The sequence below is a fragment of the Carassius gibelio genome, chromosome B2, assembly GCF_023724105.1.
Source record: "Carassius gibelio isolate Cgi1373 ecotype wild population from Czech Republic chromosome B2, carGib1.2-hapl.c, whole genome shotgun sequence".
Lineage (NCBI taxonomy): Eukaryota > Metazoa > Chordata > Actinopteri > Cypriniformes > Cyprinidae > Carassius > Carassius gibelio.
This window is the reverse complement of record NC_068397.1, coordinates 18,873,714-18,890,816: the sequence shown is the minus strand read 5'-3', so window position 1 is coordinate 18,890,816 and position 17,103 is coordinate 18,873,714. Positions and strand designations below refer to the sequence as shown.

The 17,103-nt window shown below is 38.2% G+C and overlaps 3 protein-coding genes across 9 annotated transcripts in view; 1 reads left to right on the top strand and 2 right to left on the bottom strand.

Annotated features, from left to right (window-relative positions):
• LOC127950743 (catenin delta-2-like) overlaps positions 1-2,620 on the top strand; it is a 72,035-nt gene extending 69,415 nt beyond the window's left edge. For all 7 annotated transcript variants that reach the window (XM_052547979.1, XM_052547977.1, XM_052547976.1 and 4 more), the window contains one exon: positions 286-2,620. In XM_052547979.1, coding sequence (XP_052403939.1) covers positions 286-531 — 246 coding nt within the window. In that variant the 3' untranslated portion in view covers positions 532-2,620. The remainder of the gene's footprint in view (positions 1-285) is intronic.
• LOC127950757 (transcription elongation factor A protein 1) overlaps positions 1-17,103 on the bottom strand; it is a 174,441-nt gene that overhangs the window by 133,314 nt on the left and 24,024 nt on the right. The gene's annotated exons all lie outside the window — the stretch shown is intronic.
• LOC127950752 (ankyrin repeat domain-containing protein 33B-like) lies at positions 3,602-17,025 on the bottom strand. Its single transcript, XM_052548004.1, has 4 exons — positions 14,699-17,025; positions 6,532-6,661; positions 5,307-5,447; positions 3,602-5,179 (listed from the first exon to the last, which is right to left on the bottom strand). The coding sequence occupies exons 1-4, from the start codon at positions 15,134-15,136 to the stop codon at positions 4,362-4,364; spliced, it is 1,527 nt and encodes a 508-aa protein (XP_052403964.1). The 5' UTR covers positions 15,137-17,025; the 3' UTR covers positions 3,602-4,361.

Genomic DNA, 17,103 nt, shown 5'->3' with positions numbered 1-17,103 from the left:
TAGTATAAAATAATCCAGTATGGTATTAGTTCAAATGAACACATTTCTGGCTTGGTGTGGGTGAAGTACTTGCGATTTTTAATTTTTTTGGTACCAAAGTGAAAAATGTTGGAAAACACTGGTTTAGATGAAGTACCTTTTATGTAACATACATCCATTGCCTTTTAATTTTATTACATGAAAAGCGCTTGCATTGGAATTGTAAATTAGATTCCTATAGTTTCTGAACTACCACATAACACATTTATGTCACTTCCAAAAGCACGCTTTCTTTGTTTCCGTCAGGTCTCGGCTCAAGGCAACCCTCCAGAGGCCTACCCTCCCTTCCAGACTCCTCCAGGAGCCAACTTCGAGGAGCCGTACTACGAGGACCAAGCGCATAAATGCCCCCCACCCGCCGCTGACGGCACCATGCACCTGGGACTGAAGTCCACAGGGAATTACGTGGACTTTTATTCGGCATCCCGCCCGTACAGTGAACTCAACTATGAGACGAGCCACTACCCTGCCTCGCCGGACTCCTGGGTGTAGAGGCACAGAGACAGGCTGGAGGCTGGCCTACGGACACCATTACACAGAGACCAGCCCAGCATGTGCATGAACACTAGTAGACATCTCACACACGTAAACCTTCAGTTCGATTCACTGCTCGCACCACAGTGGGCTGCCACTCGGCCAATGAGTGAGGTTAGGAAAGTGCTTGAAGAGAGAAGATTTAGGAAGGAAGCTCATGCATTTTAAAGAAAGGACCACTTGAACTTTGGTGTTTTGCAAAGCAGTGGAGGGAATCGACATGTAAATGAGAAAGCGGAAGATATGTTGCACGGAGATGGGACATTTACGTGAAGCACAAGAAAACGCATTTGACACAAGCTAAGAAAGTAGTTTTCACACTTTTTTGACATTTTTTTATGTTAAACCATGCTTTTTATGGAGTGTTCCGTTACACTCTTAGCCTTTCTAGCTTTTTTGATTTCTTTTTATTATTTGCTGGTTTTTGTACCTCCTTTTTAAATTCTTAAGTCTGGAGTAAAGTACTTGTTGTATATTACAGATGTAGATACAAGGTGCATTGTGTATATTACGCAGAGACTACTGTGTCCTCCCATGTGGCTCAATATATCATTTTATTTTCCTGTATTTGAAAAGAGTGGAAAATACACTCACTGAACTCCAGCATCCTGTTCAATGGGTAAGAAATGCAACAGAAAGCATATTCAGAAGTGTTGTTTGCTCTGTGTTTTCTCCCCATTTTTTCTATGTGAGGAAACTACTTTTAACTGACGACAGAGCATCACTGCCTGGACAGAGTTTACCACCAATACAGAACATTTTCAGGCCTATTTGTCAGGTGTTCTTTTCTATTTTTTCCCCCCAACTGAACTAATATGAAGACTGGTCATTCCACAAGCCATTGAGTGATTTGTGCTTAGTTATGTGCCAAATGTGATAATCCCTGACCCAAGGGGTGCTGTAGAGCTGCTTTTGAAATTACTTTTAACGACAAGTCACTGGTTCTGTCAATGCCCATTTGTAAATGCTTTTTTCTTTTTTTTTTACACATTGTGTTTCAGCAGCATTCACACTTTAATGAGAAAAGGAGGGACACAGTCTTTGACAGCTATTTCCCCTCCAAAGATGGACAATTATTTGATGCTGTGTTGTAAAATAGACATTTGCAAAATCAGCTTTTTTCTTCCAGAAGATCAGTGGTTCTTAAGCTCATCGTAGACAGATCTGTCAATAGAGTATGGATATATATTATATAAATACAAAATATATATACTTTTTATGTGCAGATGTGGATGTCACCTAACGCAGAAACATTGCAAGAAAAAAAATGCTAGTCAAAAAAAAAAGCATAGGGTTTTGTTACCTTAATTTCTAATCCAGATGTTGACCTCCTATTGTCATGTTGTTTGCTGTGTAAAACAGGCGAGACCAGGGCTCAGTGGTGTGATAAAGCTTCTAATATTGACTTGAAAAGGTGCTAAAACGATGCTCAAAAACCTTTTGGCCTATATTGCTACCTTTCTTAATCTGTTTTGAATGCATTTCATGTCCTTAATTAAATGGATGCCACTAAAGTGAATAGTTTTGATTCCTACACAACCTATCCTCTAGAAGGAGAGCTGTGCGTATAGATGCACCCCTTGATTTTCATTTTTCTTTTCTTTTTTAAATTGCCTATACCTTATCTCAGGTCATCTTATTGCAGGACAAGATGGGTGAACATTCCTCTATTGATTGAACGAAGAACAAAGAATGACAATACCCTATCACTTTTGTAATTTTCAAACCTTAAGCATCAAGTCTATCAGATTTCAGGAAGGTATGAAGCAGGCCCTGGTCTTCCCTTCATGTCATTTTACACTTAGAGGTAATTGTCAGATGCAAGGATTCAGGATGATCCCCAAACTCACATATCTTCAGCACCGTCGATAGTAAACGTCTGAGAACAAGCAAAATATCTGTGAAAAAGTAGACATATCAGACAACCTGTATTGAAGATGTAAGTAAAACGTTTTTTTTTTCTGTTGCTAGACAAAGTGTTTGAGAGAATTGTGAACCTTTTTAAAGCCAGGTTGCAACTGCTATATAAAGTAATGGAGAATCGCCATTTTGTGATTTATTTTGTCCTGTGTCTGAGTCATTTCTTCCTTTTTGGGGGGTTTTCTTTGAGACTGGTACACATTTCAATGCCAGATTTGGTTACAAATATATATATTCACATTATATGCCCATATATATATAAAAAAGATGTTAACACTTGAACAGCACTGATGTATCTTGTATCTATTTACTCAGCTGCATTTATTGTGTTCCTGACATCAGCACTAACACGCTAACAGGTTTTTTGTTATGTTCTACTGATGTGAGTTTTCAATTCATTGTATTTTTTTGATTGAATTCCTAGATAGCTATCAGAGGCCAGGCAGGCAAGCTGCGAGCTCCTGTTAGGATTTCATCACGACTGTTTCATTACATTTCCCCCACAGAGAGATATTTTGACATTGACAGGCTATGTGCTTCTCACTTTGTCCTGAGAACCAGTCTGCAGTGTAAAAAAGTGTGGCAGGCGCTAAACGACAAGCCATGCCTGCAGCTCTGAAACACTAGGCCCTTCACATCCATTAAATTCAATCTCATCAGTGCTAATGCAAGAGTATTAATCCCTAAAGATTCAGCTTGATGCATAGAAATGTGGTGATGGTGTGATGTGAATGTTGAATGTGAATTTTTATTGCTAATGTAAGCGTGTCATTAGATACGGATACTGAAAAATGCATTTTGAGAACGGAAATGGCCACATGTCTGGATTGTGTGTTTTGAGAACATGAATCCTATCGCAAGTGGAGTGAATAGATGTATACTGACCCCTACTGGAAGTTTACTACCCATTTCACTCTGCATTGCTAGTTCAGGTGCACTGCTTGTAATAAATTGCTTTATTTTGGATTTCAGTACTATCATTTGACATCTTTATGATTGGTATTTGTCTAATTTACCCAACGAGCAGTGTGTTTCAAATCTTCACCTATATTAGACTACAATGTATCTCAGACTTTGTAGAGTTAGCTTTTTTAGCAAAACATTTGAATCGTTTCATTAGTACACCTTATTTATTCATCACCCACTTTGACACGAGTAAACTGGGCCGATCAGAGCGCCGTTTGCGCATGCGCGCCACATTTGTTTAAGACACGAAACAAATGGATTCCAGTTACTAAAGCTGTACAGAACAGTTTTCTGATACACAAACAGGTAATTTTTGTTACATTGTTTTTACTTTATTATCGCATTCATAACTGTTTTTCGCTAATAGTGTTTCTTCAAATTCTTATTTTAGTTCTTTACATATGACTGATCCGTTTACAGGAAATAGTTTCTGTGTGAATATCTTAGAAAGTCAACAAAACAATTGATGTTTTGTAATGCAGACTCAATACTGTATTAATAACTTTCAAAGAGATAAATAGAGGTAATAGAAGAGAACATGTCGAGACCAGATATAGTAGGCTATTCCTTCAATGCTGTTTAATGTTTTAGCAGCTTTTTTATATAACACTCCCTTTCTAAAATTCAGTCTTGAGAGCAATATGAAAAACAGAAATTAGTATTCTTAAACTTTCAAGTATGAATTGCCTCAAGATAATGAACCAGAAAAGCTATTAAATTTGTTATCCGTTACTATGAATTAGAATCATTATGCCTTAAATGTATCAATAAGAGCAAATATTGTAAAAATCCAAATTTTATAGTCCATACCAGTCTAAAAGGGTAGTGTATGACTCTCACACTAACAATAAGCCTTCACAGTAGAAAAAAATCCTTAAAAACACTTTGGCATCAAAGCCACATCACTTTTTCCTCCCAACTGGCAGTCTTAACCTATCCAAGCGTTCAGCTTTCTTCTCCTCCTTCAGAGATTTGTACTTCCATTTAGGGATCTGTAGGTGCGATAAGTCTTTTGAAATTCTGGACGGTGGCGGCTCCGGGGTGTATGTGGAAGGAGGTGCTTTGCACAGCATGACTTTAGGAACCACCATCCCAGGACGCACGCTGCTCCTGCGCATCATATGAAGTGGCAGGAGGCTGCTTCTCCGCAGGGCCATGGTGGAGGCCATCGCGACAGTTTGGAGTAACTGCGGCTGCAGACTGGCGCGCCGCTCCTGCTTCTTCGGCACCAGCAGCACCCTGGAGTTCTGGAAGAGCCGCTTATAGTTGTTGAGGCGCTCGGGCCCCAGGTTCTTCATCTCAGCCAAACGCTGTTTACGGATGATGTCCTGGACAGCAGGGCGACGTTTTCCCACACACGGAGGGCTGCCCGGACACACAGTGTGGCAGGCAGTGGCTATGAATGGACTGGCCAGCGCTGTAGTCATGCGCACCGTGTAGTCCATGGCGCCTTCGTCCACAGGGTTAGTCTTCATGTTGATGGAAAACAAGTTACAGACGCACTCAGAGAACTTTCTCCAGCAGGATTTGGGCTGCTTTGAACGAGCTACCAGTTCGCTTAGCATAGGCCACTCCATGTGGTAAGAGTCACAGAACTGTTCGGCACATGGCTGTTCCATCAGTCGGGCCATCAATCTGGCGGTCTCATAACGGCCCGTGAACAGGGCCCATTCCTGTGGTGTCAGCTTACGGCCAAAGTCCCTTGCTTCAATGTCTCCTCCTGCATAACGAAAAACATCAGACAATGAGGGGAAATGCCCACATGAAGGAACAAAATGGATTATTACGTAGGCATGAATTAAATTAGGAACCCATATGAATTTTTCAGCTGATGATAGATACTGTACCTGTCATCATGAGAGAGCGTACGCATTCGGCTCGACCCTGCATGGCTGCTTTCATCATCGCAGTGAAGCCATGGCAATTCCTGCGCTCAGTGTCAAGCCCGGGAAAGTAGTTCAGCAGGTAATTGGTAATCGTACTGTGACCTATAATTCAAAAGGACATAGAATACATTTACAATTTGGCAGACACTTACACAAAGCAACATTTTGGCTATGTTCATACTGTCAGTGTGACCCAATTCCGATTTTTTGCTCATACTGTTATGTGACACCGATCGGATGTGTTTTATGACCATGTAAACAGGAAAAAAAATGCATGCAATTGGATATTTCGAGATTGGTTTCAGGCCTCATACATATGTGGAAATAAATCAGAGATAAATCAGATATGTTCCAATGTGACTCATGTAAACAAGCAGATTGGATTTTCTGAGGCATTGCATTCTGTACGTCATTAAAACTGCAACAATTTGGTACTTCTCTGCGGTTTAATGATGTCATATTATTCTTTGAGCATGGCGATGTTTCGGATGGTATAGCTAGTGTAAACACATGAATCGGATATGGGTCACAATGGAAAGAATGTGTAAACCAATGGTAAAAAAAAAAAAAGCTAACATAGCTATTAGGCAAAAAAAATCAGAATTGGGCATCACGACCAATACACTGTAGGCTAAATGAGACCTATGAGTTCAAGCATTCCTTGAGAATCAAATCGTGGTCTCAGTTAATGCCACAATGCTAAGGCTTGTTAGGGAATTTGCATGAACCTTTTTTAGTGTCTTTCATTCTTTTTTTGAGTGTGTGGGGGGGGGTGCATCCATTCATTTAGAATGGTTAATCTATGCATAATGTATGTTTCTTTTCTTTTTATACCTCATTATTTTTCATCAAAATGCCATAACTGGATCTTCCGCTTCTGGACTTCTCCAATCATTTAGTCCCATTCTTATAAATGACTGCAACCTTGCATTCATATATGCCTCCTATTTGAATCAAGATCTCATCCTAATTTTTGTCCTTTTTAAACAATACCTTTTTCACTTGGCTATTTGCCCCAATTCCGAAGAGAAGATTTGGTGCTACTTCTGATTCATCACAACTTTAACCCTAAGTATGATAAAGGATAAAATATTGGCTCTTGTTACATAGAACAGCCAAAGGAAGGCCCAGGGGATCTACTGGGAGTTGCTGATTGTACGTTTATGCCTTTATTTTTTTCTCTTACCTGCTTGTGCAGCAGTCATGAGAGCCGTATTTCCCTCATTATCCTGCCAGTTCACATCCACATATGGACAATGAGAGAGGGCAATGACCACATCCACGTAGCCCTGGTAACACGCCACTATCAGACCCGTCTGTAAGTGGAGAGGAAAAATATGAGTCATCTCAACAGTCATTACTACTGAAGAAAGTGTTGAACGTGCAAACTGCAGAGACATTGAAGCGATTGAACCCTCCTATAGAGCAGTTCATTTAAGGACAGGGATTGTTGGAGGATGAGTTTCCACATCAATCTCTGGAGGGACTCTGAGGACAGGAGAGGTTGAGTGGGCTTATTTATGAGGTCGATGATATCATGATCTTCAGAGTAAATGCAGAAGCATATTTAGACTGGAAAAGTGGAGCCTATAGTTAGTAGAGTTGTTCCGATTCCGATACTAGTATCGGAAATATCTCCGATACCACAACAAATTCTGGCATCGGCATCGGCGAGTACATGAACCCATATACCGATCCGATACCATTTTCTTAAAAAATACCTAGTTATGACCGCAAGCTTTGCCTAACTGCTGCACGGTTCTTCTTCGCTGCTCAAAATGCATTGAAAACACAGGAAGTTGTGCTGTGTTGCCACAAGCAACCCCTGTTTAGAGCAGCGAAGAAGAAATGAAAACGCGTTAGCAGCCCTGATCTATATATGACTGGATCACTCATCACATTCTAAACTGCCAAAAGACAGTGAAGCCGCTTCTATATTATAGATCAGTGGTTAGCAGTATGTCTCTGTAGTACCGGTAGTTACAGACTCTCAAGTATATTCAGTACCGGCAGCTGCGTTCAGTCGCTTCCGTGTAAGTCAAAGCGCAGGGCTCCAGACAGTAGCCGAATATATACTAGTGTCTGTGAATATTAAACTGCAAAATACTATTTAAATATTACTCCCGCAAAATCTACATCTCTGTGGGTGACTGGCACAGATGCGCGAGAGCTCGCTGTTTTGTAGTCTCTGCTGTGTGTCATGAGGACACGAACGCATAAACCGTCACTTCATGAGAATTTACCGTTTCATTTGAGAATACTGTCATATCATAAACACAGACACTCAAAGATCTTCATGGCAGCCCATTAAAATAAATGTTTGGTTTACATGAGTAAATTGACAATATATAAAGCTACTGTTGTAGCCTACAGTAATAATAATACGTCTCTATAATAATAATAATTATGCCTAGATGGTTGCTTGTTTTTTACTTGTTTTGTTGTAAAGAGATTATCTGATTAATAGATCTTTTTTTATATTCCTAGATTTATTTGTTGCAGTTTTTTTATACAGTTATATTGTAAAACTTAAATACCTTTTTTAGTTTGCGGTGTTAGATTTTTGGCTGCATTTGAAGTTCTTTTTTGCATATGAAAATAAATAATACTGTCAAATTCATGTTAGATAATAAAAATACTGTAATAAATACAGTAGTTCACCATGTATTTGTTCATGTTTTATTGAGGGATCTGTCTGAAGCACACCATAAAAAGAATTCTAGCAATTTACACAGGGCTAGTAGTATATACAGCTGTATATACAGATACACACCCAGGTATCGGATCAGTACTCGGTATCGGCCGATACCCTGAGCCCAGGTATCGGAATCGGTATCGGGAAGAGAAAAAGGGTATCGGAACATCTCTAATAGTTAGATCAGTCAGTATTACTGTGACTACTGCATATTTCTACGGGTATTACAGATGAAGTGAGACATTCTAAATACAACATTTTCATAAAACAAATGCATTTCCAAATAAAATGTTATAGGCTAGCATGCAAAAAGCAAAGCATGCAAAAGTGCCTCCCCATGTTTTCCGTAGCGTTTGGTTCAGAAAAGTATTTTTGGTAGCACTTCAGGAACAAATTCTAACTATTACCTGGTTGCTTATTAGCATGTCTGCATATTTGCTTTTTTTTTTTTTTTTTCTTATAAAGCACATATTATTGCCACCTTCTGCATAACTATATTTTAGATCTCTGAATCTTACACCATTCCTAAATTTTACAACCACCTTACTAACTATTAATAAGCAGGAGTTTATTGAGGCAAAAGTTTTAGTCAATAGTTAGTTAATAGTGAAAATTTGTCTCTAAACTAAAGCATGACCATGTTTTCCCATAGGGGTTTTAAAAGGTAATCGTTTAAAAGTTTTAAGATTATTGCAAAATATAGTGACTGCAAAATATCATTTGCAGTGATTAATGGGAGTGGGCAGGGACTACAGAGCTCATTTGGTTATTAATTTGCTTGTTTCATTTCTCTGATTGGTGGAGGATGCTGGATTATGTACAGTCATGGCCGAAAGTGTTGGCAGTGACAGATGTTTGCTGCTTAAGCTGATGTGGTGTTTTCATATTGTTTCTAGATTATTGTGTAGTGAGATCAGATGCATTTTTTATTGCTTAAATCTTCATTGGCCAAAAAAATAACTTTTCACAACAACAACAACAAAAAAGTCACAGTGTTTTGATCAAGACATAAAATGACCAGCTAACATTAATTGACTAATCAGATCAGCAGCACATGTGAAAGTGTGAATGAGTACTAGTCAGGTTAATCACTATCATAATAATTCGATTGTAAGAGCAGACTGATTGCTATAAAAGGAGGGAAGAAGTCATTTTGTTTTTGTTAGCAATTGTTACATCCAAAGAAACACGTGCAGCCACCATCACTTTGCATCAAAATTGCCTCACATGCAAGGAAATTATTACAAAGAGTATAGCACTTTTGACCGGATCATCAAGAACTACAAAGAGAGAGGCTCAGCTGCAGAGAAGAAGTCTTCAGGACGTCCCAGAGTGTCCAGCAAGCGCCATGACCATCTCCTCCTGATGAATGGTGTCTCCAGCATTGCAGAGCTTGCTCAGGAATGGCAGCAGGTTGGTGTGAGAGCATCTGCATGCACAGTGAGGCCAAGACTTTGCACAAAGGTCTGGTGTCAAGAAGGGCAGTAAAGAAGCCACTTCTCTCAAAGAAAAACATCAAGTATAAAATGAAATTCTGCAGGAATTACAAGGATTGGACAGCAGAAGACTGGTGCAAAGTTATTTTCTCTGATGAAGCTCCCTTCATCAGAGAAAAGGTGAACGCTACCATGATTCCTGTGATGTGCCAACAGTCTAGCATCCAGAGACCCTCCATGTGTTGGGTTGCTTTTCAACCAAGTGAGTGGGCTCTCTCATAATTCTGCCCAAAAACGCTTTGTGATGCAATTTGGGGTTGGAAGATCAGAGCATTTTCCAGCATGATGGAGCACCATGTCACAAAGAAAGAGTGATAAAGAAATGTCTCGAAGATCATTACATTAAAATTTTGGATTGGTGGCCAGGCAACTCCCCGAATCTCAATACCAAAGAGAACCTGTGGTCAGTCCTCAAAAGGCGAGTGGACAAGCAGAAACCTACAAGTTGTGATCAACTCTGAGAATTAATAAGGCAAGAATTGATCGCCATCAGTCAGGATTTGACCCAGAAGCTAATATCCAGCATGCCAGAACAAATTGCAGAGGTCATGAAAAAAAAGGGTTAAAGCTGCGGTAGGGAACTTTTGATGCTCTAGCGGTTAATAAACAGAACTGCTTGCGTCTTGCGGAAGAACATCGTAGCCGGAACTACTTCTCTCTGTTTATGTCTATGAAGAATCACAAAGGTACTGGGTTACTCATGGATTCATGGTGTACTCGCTTATTATATACATTTTTCTACATTTTGAACACAAACAAAGTTACGGACCGCAGCTCTGATTGGTTAATTTTTACCGGGAGAGATGGAGTTTCTGCAAATGGCAATAGGACCACTGGGAGGAGCCAGAGGAGCTTGATTTTTTCACAGATTATCTGTCTCATATTCTACTGTCAGGACATAATGACAGGTTTAATAAATATGTAAAAAATATTTTTTTTAGAAAGGTTTCCTACAGCACCTTTAACACTGTAAATATTGACTCATATTTTTTTTTGCCAATAAAAGCTTTTAAAAACTTATATGTTTATCGTTTTCATTATACTTTTAAGGTGGAAAAGTAATCTACAAATACTGAAGCAGTAAATTCTGCCAAAACTTTTGGCCATGACTCTATTTTCACCAGGAATTCCACTATTAAACATGATCATTAAAAAAAAAAGAGAGAAAAAAAAAAGTTAATATTAAAGGCTGATGATTTCAATTAAACAACATTGTAGCTCCCAGAAGGTGTGTCTTCAAAGTTATTTAAGTTATTGTTAAAAATCAGTCCGCCTTTGGAGAAAATAAATGTGATTTTTACTTCCGGAACACCTCTGTCAACAATATCTGTTGAGTGTACACTCTATGAGTGTAGTACAATGTGTAAAATCACAAAACAATTCAGCAAATCTTAAATGCACAGATGAGTAAGGGTCACGGGAAAATAAAAACAAATGTATGAGGTCAGAGGCATTACTTTAGTAGTACAGAACAGTTTGATATTCTTGTGTGTCTCCAGATTGTGAGTGATTATAGAGCACTACAGGCAGATGGTAAGCCCCATAAAGACTATTAGCTAAGATTTAGTATGGAGTTCCCTCTGGGCTCAGAGCGCTTCTCTGCTGGCATTTATGGTTCTTAACCCCAGAATATCAAGAAACTGAATATGATTATTGCTATAATGCAATCGATGTGCAGCTAAGGGAGTTTTCTTTTTTTAATACACAATTTAGGACGCATTGTCTGTCTCTAGATCAGTTTTAAAGGTTACTGCAGGCCATAGCCAGTACTGTATGAGACGTAGCAATTTCTCCTAGTGGTGGATCCCAGTGACACTTCATAGGGATCATATCAGATTACACAACACAGTCTGACAGGGAAGCGAAATGTCACGCTGTCGTAAGATGATTGTAAAGGAAAGCCTCTCTAACCTCCTAAAGCTCCCCCTCCTGAGATCAACAGGAGTTCAATAGTGAAGGTGAATACAAACTTCAAGGTGAAATCTAAAACTGGATGTGCATCCCACGACCAAAGGAATCCTCGACCAAAAACCTTCCATTTTTCTGTTTTAATTATCAGCGCTGCAAACAGGTTGATCATTCCCGAGACTGATAAACAGGATCATTAAATATTAGCACTTAATGGTCCTGTTTAACTGTGCAGCACATATAATTTCCCCTGCGCTAATGGCTGTAGAATAAGATTTGTATTAAACAAATGATCAGGGCTTGAGTTAGTTAGGAGACATTTACATGCAAATGGGTCGTAGAATCTTAAAAGACGACTACATGTCTTTTACTGCCACATAGTACTCTGAGGAAAACATTTTTTTTTCTGTCTCTCTGTGAGTAACCATTTGTTTCTATGCATGTGTTGTTTCTGTTCGCGTTCAGAACATTGAACATTGAAACTGCACAGTCTGAGTCATAGACCAAGCATACAGTCCTAGATAGAGCTTCTTTCAAAAATAATGAATAGTTAAATAAGATGTTTATTAACCTATTCAATGCTTGTACTAGGCAGCAATGTATGGCAAACTATCTTTTTCAATACCGACATTGTCTCAGTAACTGTGGATGCACAAAAGAGGGGGGCAGTAGGTGACGATTCATTTATTACAGCTCTATTTTCAGCAAGACAGACCCGTTTAGTGGTAGTCAATTCAATTTCAGTTCAAATGATTCATTGAGCAAGGAAGTCATCTCAATTCTCGCATATAATTTAGCGTAACAATTTTTTGTTGGATTTAAATGTAGGCTTTTATGGCCTACAGCAAGACTCGTTTGAGTGAAATTACGCGCACATTATAAATTCTGCATTTCTATGGCATGCAGGAAAAAAATTCCCTGTCTAAGCAGTATTTTGTCATCTTTGAGAGCCTTTTGAAAGCTCAGACTTGATTATGATCTGCTTGGACTGCAATGTAAACCCCCTTCTGTCTGACCTGTCCGTCCCATTTGTTTGACCATTTCATATGGGGTTCCGCAACAGAGTGCATTAGGTCCTTTACTTTTTTAATTATATATTAATGACATAAAAATGGCCTCATTCATTTGTAATTGAATAAAATGTTTAGCAAGACAGGCAGCTTTCTTAGATACTGAAACTTTACAAATGTTGGCTGGTGCATTAGTGCAGTCACACTTTGATTATGCTGCAGTTTTTCGTTATAGCTGTATTTCAAAGAAATTAAAAAATAAATTGCAGACTGCTCAAAAGAAGTTGTGTAGGGTTATTTTGGAAGTACATCCACTGATCCACTGATGCATTTGAGATGAACTGAAGAAAGGAAAATAGGAAAATAAGTTTTTTTAAAATTTGAAAAACTTTTTTAAACTGATGATGGTGTTTAAGATTGGCCACTGTTGGAATATTATGTATTTGTAAGAGAGGTTCACTGTTATTTTACAAGGGCAGGTAGTAATGATATATATCCTTTTAGTGAAATGGGGGGGAAATATTTTTTTTATATGCTAGCTCTGTTAGCATATGCTAGCTCTGTTAGAATACCTGGGGGTATTCAAGAGATGCAGGTTGATAGTATTTTTTAGAAGGGAAGTAAAAAAGTGGTTGTTTTATCATTGATGTTTTGAAGTTTGTGTGGTGAGTTTCTGAACTTGATGTGGATAACATTACATTTATGATTTGTTTGTCCATTTTTTTTTTTTTTTAAACAGAGATTGTGTTTTAACTTTTGTCAAAAATAAAATCTGTTCAGGGCTTCGCTGGCTAAGAGATCATCACGACTGGACATGAAGTCAAGACAAAGATTTGACTTAGAAAACCTTTGAATCTTTGAGAATACGTATAATAATCCAATTTAGCCCTATTAGTGTTGTCTTAGCTGTATTTTATATATTTAGCTTCTATTTCTATAGGTTTTTTTTTTTTTCATTTTACTTTTAGTAGTTTTATGCTACATTGAATGTTTTATTTTATTTAGTTTTAATTCATATATATTTCAATTATATTTTAATTTTAGTAATTCAACTTATATCATGCATTTACCAAGAAAACTTTTTTTTTTTTTTTGCATGTTATTTTATTTATCCATTTATTTGATTTAATATTACTTTATCTGTACAGGGGTTTCAAATGCCACTTTTGATGCCACTGAATGTGATGATTCCCTTGAGAGGGATCCTCTTCCTAAAATAACAGTTTGTAAACTCCTGGACTTAAAGACCATTCCATTTGCATATTGACTATGTGGTGGGTGTCATGTCAATGAAAACGTCCCTGCAATCCAATATTTATAGACTCAACACAATTCCACCATGTGTCAAGAAGGCACATGATTTGCTAAGAGTTGCCACCCAAGCCAGATTTCTATAGACTGTGCTTTTAATGTCATATTTATGTACGGATGAAAGTCTCAGCCTCACTTCAGCGCAATGTCGATATTTATGGAGGAAGGAGACAGCATCAGCGCATGAGCTCATTCCCTGAGGAGCACTGCGTGGATCATGCATGCTTAAAGACTCTTTGATATGATAATAGCCTTGCATAAACATGACACTGTTATCACCAACACTGTCATAATTGTAAGCTTCTCATAGCTGAGGGTAGAGAAGGGCCTTTTGCTAGTCAAGAATCTACTCTTTAAACACAAAGTTTGAATGAATAGATTCTGGAAATTATAATGTTCATTGTTCCAATATTCAGAAAACTCAAAGCAATGGTAATGATAGAGATTTTCCCACACTGCATGAGTACATTCCTGCAGTTGAATTCTTATGACTGATAATATTTCTACCTGTGGTGCTAAACCAAAGACAGATTCGCTAGATATTTTTATCTTTTAAGACCGCTTAAATATATTCAGAGCTGTCTATGAGTCAGATGTGAGCCTTGATATTCAGTAACAACTGGTGTTTTAACCTGACAATACTCTTGCAAATAAAAGATCATACAGATTAAAATACACTTATCTCAGCCTAATATGTAGAGAGATGAAAGTAAGCCATTTGTAGCTGTAGAGCTTGACTTTCAACAGTGAGGCTGTGTTTTTGCATATCCTGACTAACAGCATGGATTCAACCAGTGATTTGAGTTTGGGGGCGGGACTTTCTGTTTGTCTGACTAAAGGCAGGGTTTGGGAAACCTGTTTGAAAAGAATCATTTTTACATTAAAGTTTGGTGGCACAGAAAATATACATTTCACAACCATAGCAATACTTACTCTGTTATTTTTGTCCGTCTCTCGCACCTCCTCCTCCGTCACACCTTGTCTAAGCATGATTTTGACGATGATGGCGTTGTTAGAGCAGCACGCTTTAAAGAAGCTGATTGGCTCGGGGCTCTCAGGATCCTGACATGTTTCAAAGTTGAGGGAATCGTCAGGTGGGTAGAAGGAATCTTCAGACACAATGCTCTTGGTGTCTGGTAGTTCTGAAAAGTCCAGCTCCTCAAATTCTTGGTAGACGTCGTCATCGTCGTCATCATCATCATAAGGATGGTGGTCTTCATCATCTGCATAATAAGAGTCCTCTGTCGGCTCCACGAAAGTGGTGCTCTGTATGGAGGACTCCTCATTGTTCCAGTCTCTCGCTCGGTTGTGGCCGGTGCTGCATTGGTGATCTTTGACCAGAAGTACACCATTCTCAGTTATTAGCACCATTTAACTATCCAACAGGTGGAACACAAAAGCAAAAACCGTGTCAGATCCAGAATGAGACTGTCACATAGTGAATGGTAATACTAAAAACCAGTTCCTGATGCAAGTAATAGTATGACATGAAAAAAAACACTGGAAACAGAAGTTAAAGATCTTTTAGAGGCACCTTTTAGATTTCATATCTTCTGCTCTTCAAGAACCGGTTGTACTTAAGTCCAGCCTTGGTTTCTGATTATCATATACATGCCCAACCATCATTTTTTAACACTAACTATCCCATTTTTTCTTCACTTGACTTGTTCTGTGATCCAATCTGTCTCTTGTTAGAGAATTCACCAACAGTTCAAAGTGAAGATGAAGGACTTCCATCGGAAAATGCTCTGACTGGCATGGGCACTGTTTCGAGAGAAGCCTCCTAATCCCCTTAGTCTCTTTCTGTCTCTCTCTCTCCACTCCTCCCTCCCCTTTCACAGTTACATGTGCTGAACAGTAATCTTACTGTCTGAGGAATCAATGCAGTATATTTCCCAACTGATGCAACACAAATTTGCATCCAAGAATGAGCATAACAGCACTCAACACAGCTGATGCCTGTTTGTACACTTAAGACTTTTGTATCCAATTTGTAGTGCTGTGTACCACTATTACTCTTATCAGTTCTATATTTTAGCCGACTTTGATACTCTCATGCACATCTAGAGTAACTTTCCACACTTTGATAGCCTGTATTTGACCACGATCCACTGCTGGCTCCACAAGCCACTGGATTAGTGGAAGGTTAATTGGATGCAGCAGAAATAACATGCTGCTGTGGATAAGCCGTTCTCTCATTTGTGTTCCTAAAAAAACGATAACAAACATTCTTACACAGACTGTCACTTTCAATTTTTTAGGCAGCACTAAGACTGCTGCTTTCTAGCTACAATCATATGTGGTGTAGGGATGATGTATAAAGGCCTGTTTTGTACTGATATTTCTGGACACAGAACATCAGAAACAGCACATCCTAAAGGCTGTTTTGGCCAAATTATCCATGAAAAAAATGATCTGCTGGTTTATCCTGCCAGTTTTTCACAAAAGGCAACAGGATCATTTGAGTTATATCATTGAGGAATAATTTACAAAATGTAATGTAATTTGCAAACAATTTACATTTCACATAAAAAAAAATTATTTTAGTATTCATTAATATTTTGAATTAACTATTTTAGTTTGCTTTAGTAATTTTTTTTGCTTTTGTCATTTCAGTTTTAGTCTTAGTAATTTTAGTACTCATTTCTGTTATTTGCCAAGGCAACATTTCTAATTACATTCTTCATCCAATATTTATATATTAATTAATGAAAAGCATTTGAATAGTTTTAGTTAACAGTAACAACACAGATTCATAAGACCTGTACAACTTCATATTGTGGCCTACTAAAGGCAGGTCATTGTGTAGCTCAGACATGACACACCTATTACACAACCGGACACTGTGAGAGATTATGTGTCTAACACACAATAAACATTAAGGCTGAAGGTCATGCACTTTGATTGAGCATCCCGATTATATACTGCTCACTAGAGCTTGTGTTTACAAAAACACTTATTTTACAGTCTAAAAAGAAATTTGGTAGGAATACAAATGAACTGTATATCTTACCAACGACATATACAGTATGACAAGAAATTCCGTGGAGATTACATTCTTGGTAAGGTTGATGCTATTATTGTACATGCTTACAAAAATTGTCCCGTTCTAAATGCATGTTCTAAATGAAATGAGCCATTAGTAGCTTTTTCTACATTTTGTTGTTTTCGTACCAGAAACATCCAACAGGTTTATTAGCTGTATGAATAATCTTATAAAGTCAGATGTTCCTAAACTTATTATTGTGATACATGCTTTAAAAGTCCTTTGTAACATCCTTACATTACACGGACAGTAATCTTTTGTATCATCAAATTTCTAATTCACTTGGTTAGTG

What these genes read in the sequence shown, in the direction of transcription:
- LOC127950752 (XM_052548004.1), bottom strand. Translation starts at nt 15,136, where the DNA reads ATGGTGCTAATAACTGAGAATGGTGTACTTCTGGTCAAAGATCACCAA. An exon ending in AGACGGACAAAAATAACAGA is followed by an intron (nt 6,662 to 14,698) that starts GTAAGTATTGCT and finishes CTCCACTTACAG; the next exon opens with ACGGGTCTGATAGTGGCGTG. An exon ending in CATGACTGCTGCACAAGCAG is followed by an intron (nt 5,448 to 6,531) that starts GTAAGAGAAAAA and finishes TTTGAATTATAG; the next exon opens with GTCACAGTACGATTACCAAT.